The following is a 16528-nucleotide window of genomic DNA, read 5'->3' on the forward strand; positions in this document are numbered from 1 at the left end:
CATTACCTCATAGTAAGCACAGCTGCATGATTATACATATCCTTAACTGTAGATGTTCATGAAAAGATCACTGCAGCAAAGCAGTTTCATGGCACACAGAAATAAAGCTTTGCCTAAGATCTCAGCAAAACAGAGACTGATTAGCAGCCTGGGCAATGAAGCAGATGGGTGTGGAGGGCAAGAGTGAGTGGCTGATGCTGTCTTATCCATTCTGAGATGGAGGAAGGCTGCCTGATCCAGTTGCACTTCTGACTTAGTGGAGGCAGGAAAATTATACCAGGGGCCCTTCAGGTCAAGCAGCTCTTGGAATGTTAGTCATGGAAACAAATATGTGGAAATAAATATGCAATGAAAATTTTGTAATGTAGTAATCCCTCTCTAACTAAAGCATTTGAGGATTCAACCACAGGAGTTAGGAAACTGAAAAGGGGACTAAATTCTGATGATTGCCTGAGTGATGGATATTCTTTCCAACAATGAAACAAGTGGAGAAACAAGACTGTCAGCAAACAGCAGGGAAAAAGGAATTTGGGTGGCGGCATCACCCTACAGTATGAGTCACCACTTATGGAATTACATCACCATGTGAATATCAGACTATTTGGCCCAACTTAAAGAGACTACAGATATCACAATGGGATTTAGAAACCCTTTTCCTTTTACAGTGCAATCAATGAAAGTATTTGCCCCCTTCCAGATTTATTTTTTTGCATGTTTGTCGCACTTAAATGTTTCAAATCATCAAACAAATATTAGACAAAGATAACCCAAGTAAAAACAAAATGCAGTTTTTACGTGATGATTTTATTTATTAAGCAAAAAAACTATCCAAACCTACATGGCACTATGTGAAAAAGTAATTGCCCCTTAAGCCTAATAACTGCTTGTGCCACCCTTAGCAGCAACTGCAATCAAGCATTTGCAATAACTGGCAATGAGTCTTTCACATTGCTGTTGAAGAATTTTGGCCCACTCTTTGCAGAATTGTTTTAATTCAGCCATATTGGAGGGTTTCCAAGCATGAACCACCTTTTTAAGGTCATGCCACAGCATCTCGATTGGATTCAAGTCCAGACTTTGACTAGGCCACTCCAAAACCTTCACTTCATTTTTTAAAGCCATTCAGAGGTGGACTTGCTGGTGTGTTTTGGATCATTGTCCTGCTGCAGAACCTATGTGTGCTTCAGCCTGAGGTCACGAACTGATGGCCAGACATTCTCCTTCAGGATTTTTTGGTAGAGAGCAGAATTCATAGTTCCGTCATCACAGCAAGTCGTCCAGGTCCAGAAGCAGCAAAGCAGCCCCAGACCATCACACTACTACCACCATGTTTGACTGTTGGCATGATGTTCTTTTTCTGAAATGCTGTGTTACTTTTACACCAGATGTAACGGGATGCACACCTCCCAAAAAGTTCAACTTTTGTTTTGTCAGTCCACAGAATATTTTCCCAAGTCTTGGGGATCATCAAGATGGTTTTGGCAAAAGTGAGATGAGCCTTTATGTTCTTTTTGGTCAGCAGTGATTTTAACCTTGGAACTCTGCCATGCAATCTATTTTTCCCCAGTTTCTTTCTTATGGTTGAGTCATGAACACTGACCTTAACCGAGGCAAGTGAGGCCTGCAGTTCTTTAGATGTTTTGTTCTGGGTTCTTTTGTGACCTCTTGGATGAGTCGTTGCTGCGCTCTTTGGAGTAATTTTTGTAGGTCAGCCACTCTTGGGAAGGTTCCCCACTGTTCCATGTTTTCTCCATTTGTGGATAATGGCTCTCACTGTGGTTTGCTGGAGTCCCAAAGCTTTAGAAATGGCTTTGTAATCTTTTCCAGACTGACAGATGTCAATTACTTTGTTTCATCTGTTCTAGAATTTCTTTAGATCTTGGCACAATGTCTTCCTTTTTGGGATCTTTTAGCCTACTTCACTTTGTCTGATGGGTTCTATTTAAGTGATCTCTTGATTTAACAGGTCTGGCAGTAATCAGACCTGGGTGTGGCTAGTGAAATTGAACTCAATCATCACTTAAAACTGCATTTTCTATTTACTCGTTAAATTTGTTTAATGATCTGAAACATTTAAGTGTGACAAACATGCAAAAAACTAAGAAATCAGGAAGGGGCAAATATTTTTTTCATTGCACTGTACATATTATGAAAGATGTAACCATCCTCTGGCTAGAAGACAGGAAGCAAATATTGCAAACGTTATCTCTCACAAAAATCTACAGGTGAGTATGCCCATAAAATTGTACTATGTTCTCCATTAGTATCGCTGTTGTAACTGACTCATCACATAAAGGACAGTGCTAATCAGTACCTGAGCTGCTAGAATCTAAGAGTGGTGAGTGCAACAGGCTTACCTGTTTTCTAGAAAAGATGCCTAGTCTGTAGTGCCTGGGACAGGTGTGCATCAAAGTTCATTCAACTACCTCTCAAATGCTGTATAGAGAAAATTACTAAAAAAGGGTGCAGAAACAGCAGCTGCTCTTGTCAAGTGCACTGTAACCTTGCTCTTGCATCACATTGCCATGGTGGTCACAGCAAAAACAATAAGGGCTGCAGCCATTCAGCTGCATTTTGTTTACAGACACAGCCACCTTATTTAGCCAGCTTGAATGAGACAAAAATCTAGTTGGTTTTCCTAAAAGTATTGATTCTAGCAAGATAGAACCTTGACTTTATACAAATCTAAAAGGCTCTGAAGGTTAGGAAGAAAACCAGAAGTTGACCGGCCTGGTTGACTGCCTCTTCTGAAACCATGTTAGGCATAAATAAGGGTTATATCCCAGGGGCCACCAAGTCCATCTGGAAGTACATGAAAGACATCTTATACATAAATTAATTTAATTTCCTGGCTGAGCTATTAACTACTAAAAATGGTTTCCCCAGAAAAGAAAATTTTAAGGTGCATATGCTTCTGGTTCAAAGGGAGCCATGGTCAGGTTTTCCAGTAAAAAAAAATCCACATCTCATGGTGGAATACTGGCACCCTGGCTGGTCTCAAATATAAGATACCGTTAATAAATTTTCAAATTGATGGTATAGCTGTCAAATGTCTTAATTATTAAAAAGAAAATTGATAGACCTTAACCCCTTTCAAGAACAGCAGGACCTCTGGTGGAAAGAATTTTCCTTGCAGAATCAAGGTACTGCTATAGGTTTTCCTGGACAAGTGTTCCCTAATGCAGCAACAGAATGACTACAAGACAAGAGGAGAATCATTTGATCTTTGCTGCTCGTTTTCTTATGACACAGCCAAAGATGGCCTTCACTGCAGTATGCCAAGCAGCGTCTGGCTTTGTCTGGATTACCTTCCTAAGGGGATTAGTGGTGGGGGAAACGCATAAAAGGTCACCCCTGCACCAGGTTATGGAAAAAGCATTCATTGCTTAGAAAATTTTGCATGGAAACCTAGAGAACAATTAAGGATTTGGTAGTTCATCTGTGAAACAAATAGGTCTGTCACTGGGATGCCTTAAGATCTTGTCAGTTTCAGGAAGATCCTCTGGCAAAGTCTCCACTCACGGGGACTGTGTGTTGACTTGTTTGGCTAATACACTAGTCTAGTCCATTCTAGGGTACAGAAACCTACAACAGGATTCCTTGTTTCAATGCCAACTTCCACGCCATCACTGCTAGCCTGCACAGCTATTAAGAAGTAAACTGTCTTACTTGAAGATTTACCATAACATGCTCTGCAGTACCCCCTTATGCACATAATGGTCCCCAGGAAACATATGGTTTGCAAGGAGAACAGACTGGATTTCTGCAGCATCAGAACAGCATTGAACTGAAGCATCAACTGATTCAGTTCAGTGTATTACTTCAGCAGCTCCTGTGGTTCTGCTCGACTCAAGTAGGTGCAGCTGCAAATTCCCTCAAGTCTGAAATAGGTTTATAGGTGTTTACTAAGCTAACGACCACAAGGGCCTTTTAAGCCTAGCCATGCATCCCAAATCTCTGACAAGTTCTGGTATCCTTGATAAGTGTAAGCAGGGGCTTGGGAGGTGAAACATTTACAAGCAGAGGCCTGGGAAATGAACCATTTAGAGGGTGCCTGTGTCCATTACAGACAAAGGTGCTAAACCAGGGATGCATTTCCTGTTCCCCATCTAATTGTCTAAGTTGCACCTGAATTGGGTTGTGGAGGAACTCTGCTTCACATGGATGGGGAGCCTGTTCCAGAGAAGATGTACTCTCTGGGATGCATACCTCTCTCTCCAGCTATATCACAGGCAAGGTTTAAGTCTTTATAACAGGTAATTCTGGAGTTTTGCGGATATGCAGGAGGTCCATCAGAGTAGGGTCTGACAATGCCTTGTACACCAGGCACAGATCTCCCTCTCAACAGCCTGTATGAGTCAGAACACAGGGATAGGGCCATGAGGCAGTTACTTACACACTGTACTCTTTTAGTGAGGAACTTCTATGGATGTTCCAACTGTTGGATATGCCTGGTTAGGCACATACCAAAGGGGGCACTGTATTCAATATGTCTGATGAATGCTGAATACAGTGGAACAATGACTTCCTTGGACCTAGAAGGCATACCTATGTTTACAAGTTGCACAGCATAGAACGATTTCCTCACTACTGTAAACATGTGATGGTCAAAGGATAGATTACTGTGTGCATCCCCAGGTCCCTGCATACTGGATCAACTCTTAGGGGTGTGTTGTCAGTACGATCATTACCAGGGGTGAATACACTTCCCGAAGGATACTATTATGCAATCCTTGGCATATAGTTTTAGTCCATAGCTTTGATACCAGTTGTTTGTCTGTGTCAGTCCTTCCTGGAGAACATTTGTGTCCGTGGGGAATTCAATGACAGCTCCTAATTTGCAATCATCTGCAAATTTAGTCAGCCAGAGGCCACAGACATTGGCTTTGACTTCAAAGAAGTAAATGCCAAAAGCAGCAGTCCCCAGGACTGATCCCTGAGGGACTCCACTTGTGATTGGCCTCTTTGTAGAGGTGGACTCCTCAGTACCAGCTTCATGGGTCTTGTCATTGCACCAGTTGGGTTGCCATTCTCCATTCATGACGTATGAGACCTCTCTGGAAGCTACAGCTGAACAGTAATTCCAGAGGGCATGACAAGTCATGTTTCACACTATTTAGAAGGCATCCCGGGATATAGTCTGGGCCCACTGATGCAGTATTCTTGGCCTTAAACAAAGCATTAAGAACCTGTTCCCTAGTCATAGCAGGGTAAGTTATATGTGACGGTATTTCCTGAGAGAAGGCTGAGGGGGAGAGAGGGGTAAGGTTGCAGCTCAGTAGGTTTGCTATATCTTCTGGCTAAGTACAGGTGGCTCCATTTACAATGAGCTCTGCACACAATTCTGTATTCCCTTTAAGGTTGCAGATATAGCAAAAGAATGTCTTGTGGCAGTCTTTGGCCTGGGAGGCCAAATTTACCTCATATTTGGTGTCAGTAGACTATTTCTGAGTTCTTTGTTTAGTTTGAGGAGTGTGCTTTTATCCTACAGGGCGTTGCACCACCTAATTTCTGTCACGACTTTCTGCTTTCTGTTATTGATCATGTGATTTCACCAGGGTGGCTTGTTTTTTGAATTGGTTCTTTATTTCTTCCTGATGGGTACAGCTGCCTCACATAGCTATTACCATGCTTGTATACGGTTTCTGTGAATAGTTCTGTATAGGCAGCGGTGTTCTCAGGGTTTATGGGGGCTTGAAATTTTGTCAGGTTGTCACTTAATAGTAGGAAGTTTAGCCTTACAGTAGTTTCTGAATATTCCAGGGATAGCTGAGGTTCCAGGTTTTATTTTTTACTTCAAAAGGAGACCATTTTGTAGTCTGACCTTACCAGAGAAGACATTACACTACGGAGTGTACAGCATTCTCCCACATTAGTGAGGACCAGATCTAGTATGGTTGTGCCAAGTGGTTTGTGTATTGACAACTTGGTCCAACGAGTTTGTGTTTACAAAATCCAGGAATCTCTATGCCTGTACATATGCTGAAAGTCTGTGCTCTCTGTAAACGGGAACATTAGGTTTATAGGTAGGCACTGGGCTAGCTGTACGTGGGACCATTTTAAGCCTAGCCAATTTCCCCTCAAAGGTGAGACTCAAACCAGGTACCTTGTTTCTGTGAGGTAAACGCCTTAACCATTATGCCAACCCCCAACATGTAGATTACATGTCATTCATGTCAACAGTGACAATAATCCCTGTGAGAAGAACACACTGCAATTTGAATTTTATGACTACCAGGAATTTGTTTCCTTTTGAAAAATCCAGTTTCAGCCTCCAAAAGGCTATCTTTTCTATGAACTAAAAAAAGGATCGATTGAAAACATTGTCCTTGCTCTACAAGGACAGCTTGTATACCCATCAAGGCAGAACTATCGAATTACATCATAAAATACATTTCTTATTTCCCCTTACCCAATAGTCCATGGTTATCTGAAGCCACTGTGTTCCGGACAGGGAGAATCAGACTCTAAACTGGTGAGGAAGAGGGGAGGTTAAGAAGAGGGGAACGTAGTCAGAACTGGTAAACATCCCTGTGATTGGGCATAGGACACTGCCCCTTGCCCTTCAGAACTGGCTATCTCTGCCATTACCCTTCCTTTAATAGCCCTTCTCAGACGCCTTCTTCTGAATGAACTGTTTGGCAAGAGATGGCAACAGCATAGTAAGTGCTTGGTGGTGGAGTTCCTACAATATTGTGGCACGGGGAGTGTAAGACATGTTTAATTTGTATTATTTCTGCCCTACTCTTTTAATCTCTTACATCTGGCATAGGTGGTCCAAAAAGCAAATGATTGTCTGAAGGAACATTCAAACAGATGCCCTTTTGGTTCTTCAGGAAGGGAACGTATCCTTAGCCATGTCTGCAATCTGAGGAGTAGATGGGGCAGCTGCCCTAGAACGGATGCCAAAAGTACCACAGCTGCACTTAACTGTGCACTTGTCTGCATTAAGGGCCGTCTGCAAAAATTCTGAAAGGCACTGTTTTACGGTGGCATCTGGTTCATCCTCAGACATGTCCTTGACCTGATTTATAAGGTCTTTATCGTAGTAGAGCAAGTGCATTGGAAGTTAAACTACCCTGATGCTCCGAGTACCTTAAGTAAATACTGTCCAAAGCCACTTATGATGTTACTATCGTTATCACACAGAAAAGCATTAGAAGGTGCAAGCTTTGGCATATCAGGTGATCTTAAAATAAATGTCAGGGTCAGCCACATTCTAGCAGTCCCACACAAATAGAAACATTTAAACTTGCCTACCACTTGGTAGAGTCCATCACATTTCCGAATTGTCAGCAATGAGAATCTGACTCCAAAATTGTATTTTATAAAAATGCCCCTGAAAGCCTTTCTCCCCAGTAATTCCACACATTACTGGAGAGAGTCACACAGCTTTTCAACTCCTCATCTAAAGTGTTCCCACACTAAATTCAACATATTACTAAAGGATACATTTTTTTGAAAAGGGGACAGAAGACACTGACATTTTCATCAGAGTCATAATTGCCCAGTGAGAAGAATTGTGAAGCATAAACTAGGTTTCTCTTTTTCTATTATTTTTAATTAGAAGAGAGTTCTTGTGAAGGTGCTTCCATTTTTCTTTTTTACTTTCGGGGTGGGGGGGGGTTACTTCTGGACCTTTTTTGTAAACTTCAGACTACAAACACACTGGAAATTAATACAATCTGGAAATGGTCTTCAGCAAAAATCCTCCCCCTTTCACTTCAGTCAAGTCTCCACCAGTCATATTCCAAAGAACCAGTAGCTCTGACAAAGAACATAATAAACGACCAAACGCAAATTACAAAAAATAAAAATAAAACTAGGTTAAGCCTTTTCTTTGATTCTGAGTAGTCTTGGCTCTCGCAGAGGAAGTGCTCCTTCATGGTACGCAAGGTTTCCTCAAAAGATAAATCCTCAGGAGGAGAGGCTGAAGGAATAGAGTCTTCGACATCAGAATCCTCAAAGGGAGGAAGAGAGTATTCCTGCTCAGAAGAGGAGTCAGAGGAAATGGAAACCTGATCTGAAGATTCATATTCTGTCCCTTGCCTAGGCCTCTTATCAGGAGGGGGATGGGAACCCCTGATCAAGGTAATTAGGTCTTTGGCCATTTTGAGCATCTGTTTATTAGGCATGGAAGTCTGTCCAGGAGAATGCTGTACTTGTTTCTTTGTCTTTAGAGCTGCTTTAGTCTTTGCTTTGGAAGCTGAGGTAAGCTTTACATATAGCTGTGTAGGTCTGAAAACACCATCAGAAGCAGATGCCTGTTCAGTGGCTCCGAACCTATATGAGGGAATGATTTCTGAGTGTCCAATACCTCGAGTATCCAGAGGCCTAGCTGGCTCCACGTGGGAATCGGCAGCGGCCTGTGGCTCTGAGGTAGCGGGGGGCAGGGGCCGTGAAAGCGCCTCACAGAGAACCGGCGACTGGCTTAGCGGAAGCCTCGTCAGTTTTGGACCTCAGATGCCTGTCCTTTTCCTTGCACTTTTTATAAACTCCGGTCATCGGTTGTTCTGACGGCATTATATAATTGAATCTTCAGCCAAAGTAATGAAAGGAAAAATCGTATCAACGCTTAACAGTGCGTTGGTTAAATCTAGCGCAAAACCGACAGCTAGCAACGTTGCGATCAGGGCCTAGGCAAGCAATACAGTAAGAATGAAAATCCTTATGAGGTATTTGCTTCCTACAAGAAATACAATTGTTAACTTTTTCTGAAAACGGTCTTGAGCAAGAAAAAAGTTTCCCCAATGGGGTACTTAACTTTAATGAAGACTTCGGATCTGAAATTCGAACGTGAAAATCTCAGGAGTCGGCCGACTGGCACTTGCGAACTGCTTTTGCTTCAGGCACCACTCGGCAAGAAAGACTGAAGAAAATGGCATCGGCTGCATCTTTTATACCCCTGGCGCACTGACGTCAGGGAAGAGGAGACAGCAACCGACTCCGGACCTAGACTTTGGAATTCAGGCCGACTGCGGGTAGCCTGCCAGCAGGATAACCCAAGTGTAAAACAGTGAAACACGATGAACATCATAACAAACGAACAAACGCATATTACAAAAAATAAAAATAAAACTAGGAAGTAAAACAACCTGTCCCAAAAATCATAAAAAATACCCTTACTCCCAATTTCTTTCCTTTTCTAAACACAGCACAAAACTGTAGTCTGCCATGTAACTGAATTCTCAAACAGTTAAAGTTTATGGCAAAACTATAAAATGAATGAACTAGCATTACTGTGACCACAACAAATTTTAAGTCAACGCTGGGGAATTTGGCATGTCAGTGGTTTGTTAAAAAGACCAAGAGGTTTTCAGCTTTGTTTTTGTAGTTTCATGTATGAATGGCAACATAGGTAAGCAAGCAGAGGCTAAAAGCCACTTGTATTTTGCAGCTACTGAGAAACTTAAATGTTAAATTAGTGGTGGTCATCTCAGTAATACTCAGTAAGCAAGTAAGCACATAACAGACTACAGAAACAGACAGCAACAGTACAGACAAAAGGTTGGACTTCAAATGGACATGGAATTTAAATGGTTATTTCATTCAAAAATAGTCCCCTTAAATAGGTTTAAAACACAAGGCCAAAGTTTGAAGAATGGCAAGCTGACTGAATGAACTGCATGCAACATCTAAATAAGCAATGAAAGTTTTTAAGTTTCAGTATTGTCCATGAATCTGCTTCTTTCAAGAGCACTAAATCTGTAGTATCCATGTGGTCTCTCACACACACACACACACACACACACACACACACACACACACACACACACACACACACACACACACACACACACACACACACACACACACACACACAAAAAAAATGCAGCATGCTTTACTTCAGTTTGAAACTCACTTGCTTGGATCTGGCATCTGGCTGCATGCAGCCCGCAATGCTTGGAAGCTGTTCCTTATTGCATGGATATTAGCCATTCCCATGAATACAACCTCACAGTTTGGGTAGTACTCTGCAACACAAATAGTGAACAAAGAAATAATCAAAGGTACACATGTTCACAGTCAGCAAATGAGACGAATGGCACTAAAAACAGGGGGACAATAACATGTTAATGGATTTACACAACAGACTCACTACATATGCGTTGGAACAAATCACTGTTCACTTGTAAAAAACAAAGAAAGAAAAAATTAAAAGGAATACTATTTCATTTCTTTACATTATGAGTTATACACTTATTTGAAAACAGACACAGAAATTCTACTTTACAAAAGATACGTTACTGTGATAGCCACAGGTGTGTGTGTGTGTGTGTGTGTGTGTGTGGGGCTCTGCCCCCCGGCTGCTGAGTATCCTGGTGCTGCATCGGCAACTATAGCAAGCCTTTTTCCCTGAAATATCTCCTTGTGACTACGCCTGGCCTGGATACCTACACCCAAAATAATATAGAAAAGTTCTACTGCCACATCCCTTGTTTGTGAATTGACCTACATTGTCACAGAAGGATTTAAGAAACCTTTTACCCTGAAATACCTCCTTGTGACTACGCCTGGCCTGGATACCTAGACCCAAAATAATATAGAAAAGTTCTACTGCCACATCCCTTGTTTGTGAATTGACCTACATTGTCACAGAAGGATTTAAGAAAGTATGTACAACCACTGCTACATTTCTGTATTAATACTGTATTAAAAGCCCTGCTAGGTTCTGTATGCTCCCTTGCCAGGACAGCTCAGCAGCCAAACCCCCATTCCAGACTACTTTTTCAACTATTCCCTTGTCCTCCTCAACAAGTTTCAGCCTAGCGATCTACCTTGGTAGAATCCCTGGTGCACTCTAGCATCTGTCCACTAGGTGGCTCCCTAGCCCCACCACTCTTGCTTCTCACATCCTTTACCTTAAAGTTTACTTTAAACATGTTCTAACTTTCCTGCTTTCTTTTTTTCTCCTTTCTCTTTAACATCTTAAGTAACACTATCCTATTAAACCCGTTGCCCCTTGTACTTACCTCTCCATACAATAGTCCACTGATAGGTTCTCGCTCTGCCTCCCTTGGCACTTATTCCTGCTACTACCTACGTGCTTACTCTTTTATCTCTTACTCTCCCTATATTCCTATCTGTTGACTCTGTCAATAAGTGCTATACCTCAGCTTCTACTACTCTGACCTAACTTACCTCTCCTCTACTTCCTCTATCGACTCACATACACAGTCTATACTGAATTTTGATCTCCCGGTCTGCACCTGGCTACACCGTCCCTGCTCCTCCCCCCGTCTACCTTACTCCCTCCCAGAGTTTATAAATCCTCCCTGTCCCATGACGCCATCTTAATGCAACTCTGCCCCCCGGCTGCTGAGTATCCTGGTGCTGCATCGGCAACTATAGCAAGGTAATAAACTGCCTCTGTTTCTGAAATGAATTACATTCAGTTGTAAAACAATGGAAAGTTCATATTGATATTATTAGGATACTCCTGTTTTGTCTGTGTATACTGTTTCATCTTACTAACTAATAAGTTAATAGAAGTTGGAGAAAGCGAAATTATTTAAACTGTGTCAACGCTGAATGGTTTTGATAGATTAGCCTTATTGTGGCCAAGCGGACACCCGCTAATGCTTACAAACTCCTGTTAGTACTTGCTTGTATTTCCTTCTGTGCGCTGACTTTTTCCCCTAAGATTAAGTGCTGTAATGCTATGTACCATAGAGCAGTAATTAATGTACTTTTAATGTGATGGTTAAGATTTACTTGATTGAAAGGTGCTCACTAATCCCAGTTCACCACTCACTAGTCTCGCCTCTATCGTTGTGCGTTTTAACGGTCTTAGCACGAACGCCGGATTGTCGGCAGTGAAACGCTTTCTTTCCGAAACCGGCACCCAAGTGATGAACAGCTTAACCTTTTGGCGCCAACTCTTGTACTAGTGCTTGTTTAGTGTTAATGTGAATTACTGGCGCGCTAGCCTAGTATATCCTCTGCGCAAATCCATATAAAATGGCCTGCTGAGTGAACAGCGCTTATTACACACGATAGCATTTAATCAGCCTAATAGATAAAGTCAAGGAACGTACTTTTGTTCTTGTTGGTGTGCTGGTACAAGCGCTGCCCAAGCGTTCCTGTAAATAACTGTCATGCTAGCCTAGTATATCTTTTGGTTTATGTACATAACTGTCGTACTAGCCTAGTATATCTTTTGGCATAAATCCATATACTGTGTCCAGCTGAGCGACTAGCGCTTAAAACATACGCTACAATGTAGCCTGCCTTACAGATAAACATAGTTAAGGAACGCATTCTTCTTGTTCGCGTGCTAATCAGTGAATTATTTTGGCGCCATCCCCAGTATTGCGTGTTGGCTAGATTTGAGTGCTCACCATCAAGATAACATTAAGCCTGCAAAATGTATATTTTACTACAATAGACAGACAAATATTCCAATGTTGCTCTAGGAAATAAAACAAAATAAAAAAGGTTGTTTGATAAGATACCTATCACATATTGTACTGCCTCTCAGAGAACTGACTGTTTATTTTTCACTAATATTCACTGCATAACCTAATGTTTCGTAGCATTAGCTAGTGTTGATCTGTATCTGCCCAGTGTATGCTACAGTAAGGATAAATGCGTTCACATTTTGTACCTAAGTGCAACCAAGTGGTTTAAGTATAAACTGCTTCCTTTTCTCATCTCTTTAAGATGTATTGCATATGTTAATTGATGTTCATTGATACCTCCTTACATTTATTTGCTAAAGTTAGCTATTGCGCTTCTGTACTGCCTATTAAAGTGCAATCTCTCTCTCTAATTTCTCTCCTATTCTCCAGCCTTTTACCCTGAAATACCTCCTTGTGACTACGCCTGGCCTGGATACCTAAACCCAAAATTATATAGAAAAGTTCTACTGCCACATCCCTTGTTTGTGAATTGACCTACATTGTCACAGAAGGATTTAAGAAAGTATGTACAACCACTGCTTCATTTCTGTATTAATACTGTATTAAAAGCCCTGCTAGGTTCTGTATGCTCCCTTGCCAGGACAGCTCAGCAGCCAAACCCCCATTCCAGACTACTTTTTCAAGTATTCCCTTGTCCTCCTCAACAAGTTTCAGCCTAGCGATCTACCTTGGTAGAATCCCTGGTGCACTCTAGCATCTGTCCACTAGGTGGCTCCCTAGCCCCACCACTCTTGCTTCTCACATCTTTTACCTTAAAGTTTACTTTAAACATGTTCTAACTTTCCGCTTTCTTTTTTTCTCCTTTCTCTTTAACATCTTAAGTAACACTATCCTATTAAACCCGTTGCCCCTTGTACTTACCTCTCCATACAATAGTCCACTGATAGGTTCTCACTCTGCCTCCCTTGGCTCTTCCCGCTCCGTTCGCCCTGTGGGCTCACTCCGCTCCCCTACCCTGCCCCCTATTCCCACCCACCCCCACAACATCTACATTTATTACCTAGCCAACCACACCCACTAGAACTCCTAACCAATTATACTCCACAACTCTCTCAGGTTCCTCTCCCCTATCCCACCCATAAACATTCATCACTCCCACCCACTAGTACACCCTATCTAAGCAATCAACCTTCACTGCCCAGCCCACATCCTCTACCTAACCCATCTAATCCACTACTCCTCAACATAATCCCCACAATCAATCCAAAGGCCTACCTACTCCCCAATCCTACTACAAAAAGGCTTTCTAAACTACAGCATAGTAACTACTAACATCCTTTTGTCTTTTCACTTTAAATAACCTCCTTCACTATGTTCCCAAAACCCTTAACCTACACCTCACTACTATTATTTCTCCTCAACCTATCCTACATCTACTACCTCACTCAACCCACACACACTAACCATACTCAAGACTTCCACATAACTACTGACTTCAACACATTTCCATCAAAACCTCACATCACAATATTTCCCCATCTCTATCCTATACAAAATCAACTATTCTTTACTTTTAAAGTAATTAACCCTCACAAACACTCATCCACAACAGCAGCTAACTCATACTTTACTAATGCATTAAAGTTCAACCCATACTTTACCAATGCATTAAAGTACAACCCACACTCTCTAAGCAATCCAAACACCTAACCAATATAATACTACATCTAATTACTACTCTATTATCAGGAGACATGCATCCCAACCCTGGACCCTCTAACCCTTCCAACATAGACAAGCCTATATTTTTTACCTCCCTAAACTCCCAAAGCATAGTAAACAAAATCCCAAGCCTCCATGCCTGGCTCTCATACAATAAACCCAACATTTTATCTATATCTGAAACATGGCTAAAATCTCACATAAAAGACCATGAAATAACACCACCAAACTACTCTATCATCCAAAAAGATAGATCCCATAAAAAAGGTGGTGGTGTTGCTCTTTTATATTCATCCTCCCTGTCAGTCACCCCTTATAACAAACCTATTCCCAACTTCAACAAAGCAGAAATACTCCTGACAAACTTTCAACTTAAACACAAACACATAGTAATAGCCTCCCCTCTACATCCTCTCTGGAGACAATATTACTACATTAGAAAATATCCTCTTCTGGCTCTCCACTAATATTAACAATGAAATAATAATCCTAGGCGATACTAACATAAACTGGTCCTCCAGTCAGTCAATCACAAGTCCACTTAACATCAACCTTTACAACTTCTCACAGCTAATTAATTCCACAACCCGCCCCTCTAAAACTATCTTCTGGTAGCATTCTAGATTGGATTTTAGTCTCTCACCCTCATTACTTCTCTGACAGTGGTACACTTCCAGACTCCCTCAGTGATCACCTGCCCACCTTTGCACACAGACTCCCTACACCTTTACTAAGAACACATAACTACATTACCATATGCAATCAAAAAAACTTTAAACCAATAGATTTCACTGACTCTCTAAAAGCAATCAACTGGGATATTCTAAAAACTCTAACCCTAGATGATGCAGTAGCTCACTTCAACTCAACCTTTTTAATTATCCTAGATCACCATGCTCCCCTAAGCTCTAAAAGAATAAAACTAAAAACTACCCCTTGGCTAACCAAAACTACTCTAGCAGCTATGAAACACAGAGACAAAGTCTGGGCACTTTACCATAAAAATAAATCTCCCCTCACCCATCGCGAATTCAAAACACTCAGAAATAAAGTAAAAAAGCTCATTACCGCTGATCGACAAAACTATTTAGCCAAACTTCAAAACAATAATAAAACAAACCCTCAGAAGTTCTGGAAAAGCACACCTACCCTTATCAATCCTGGCAAATTACTCAACCCCAGTCCTGACCCCAATGCTCCTGACAATGACTTAGCTACACAATTCAACTCATTTTTCATAGATTCCATCTCCAAACTAACATCCCCATTCTCCAATACCTCTCTCCATTCCTCCACTTCTCCCACTAGCACTCCTCCCTACTACTCCATCTCTACTACCACTCCCTCTCCGTCTCTGTCACCTCCTCTTCACACACCTCTATCACTAAAACCAATTACAACATCCACAATAAAAAAACTTCTACAAAAACTAAAACTATGTTCCAATGCCCCTGACAACATTCCTTCATACTTCCTCAGCATTGCTGCTGAGGCCATAGCCTACCCCATCAGTATATTAATCAACCACTCTATCCAAGAAAGCATGGTACCCCTAATCTGGAAAAGGCTTACATCATACCTTTACACAAATGTGGCAATAACAACAATATTGCAAACTTCTGCCCCATAGCTATCTTATCCCCCATCTCTAAACTCCTAGAAAAGTGTATCCATTTACAGCTACTACCTTACCTCTTAGATAATAATCTGCTCACTCCAACTCAGCACGGTTTTAAACCCAGCCATAGCACTGTGTCAGCCCTCCTCTCCTTCCTAGAAACTGTAAATAAAGCTCGGGACTCTGGTCATACTGTCTCTACCCTCTTACTTGATCTTTCAAAGGCCTTTGACACCATCTCTCTCAAGCTCCTTCTAACCAAACTCTCTCAACTCAACTTATCGTCTTCCTCACTGTCCTGGTTCTCTAGCTACTTATCTAACAGATATCAAGCAGTAAAATGGAAAAAGGCCACATCCTCTTTTCTAATCACCCCAACTAGAGTTCCCCAGGGCTCCATACTGGGCCCTCTGCTATTTAACACATTCATTAACGACTTCCACAACTCTATCCAATTCTCCAGCCTTATCCAATACGCAGATGATTCAACTATCATCTGCACTGCTACATCCTTCCCAGCATTACAAAAGCTTACACAAGATGCCTTCTCTACCACTGAACTCTGGATGAAAGATAACCACCTTGCTCTTAATGCCTCTAAAACCAAACTAATGGTATTTACCCCCTCTAAACACATCTCTATCAATACTAACTCTCTATTAATTACCAGCCACAATAGCACATCCCTGGAATTGGTGTCCAATGCTAAATTACTTGGTGTTCAAATAGACAGTCACCTCAAATTCAACTCTCACATTCAACTCAACATAAAAAAACGCATCAAAAACTAGGCATGTTATACAGACACAATCACTACCTTACACCC

General features: G+C 41.5%; 1 protein-coding gene across 1 annotated transcript in view; it reads right to left on the reverse strand.

Annotated features, from left to right (window-relative positions):
* MTMR4 (myotubularin related protein 4) overlaps window positions 1–16528 on the reverse strand; it is a 1011266-nt gene that overhangs the window by 217760 nt on the left and 776978 nt on the right. Inside the window, exon 14 of the mRNA XM_044054156.1 lies at window positions 9863–9974. Within this exon, the coding sequence (XP_043910091.1) occupies window positions 9863–9974 (112 nt within the window). The remainder of the gene's footprint in view (window positions 1–9862; window positions 9975–16528) is intronic.

This window comes from Protopterus annectens, chromosome 13.part0 (assembly GCF_019279795.1).
Source record: "Protopterus annectens isolate FY-2018-M chromosome 13.part0, PAN1.0, whole genome shotgun sequence".
NCBI classification, from domain to species: Eukaryota; Metazoa; Chordata; order Ceratodontiformes; family Protopteridae; genus Protopterus; species Protopterus annectens.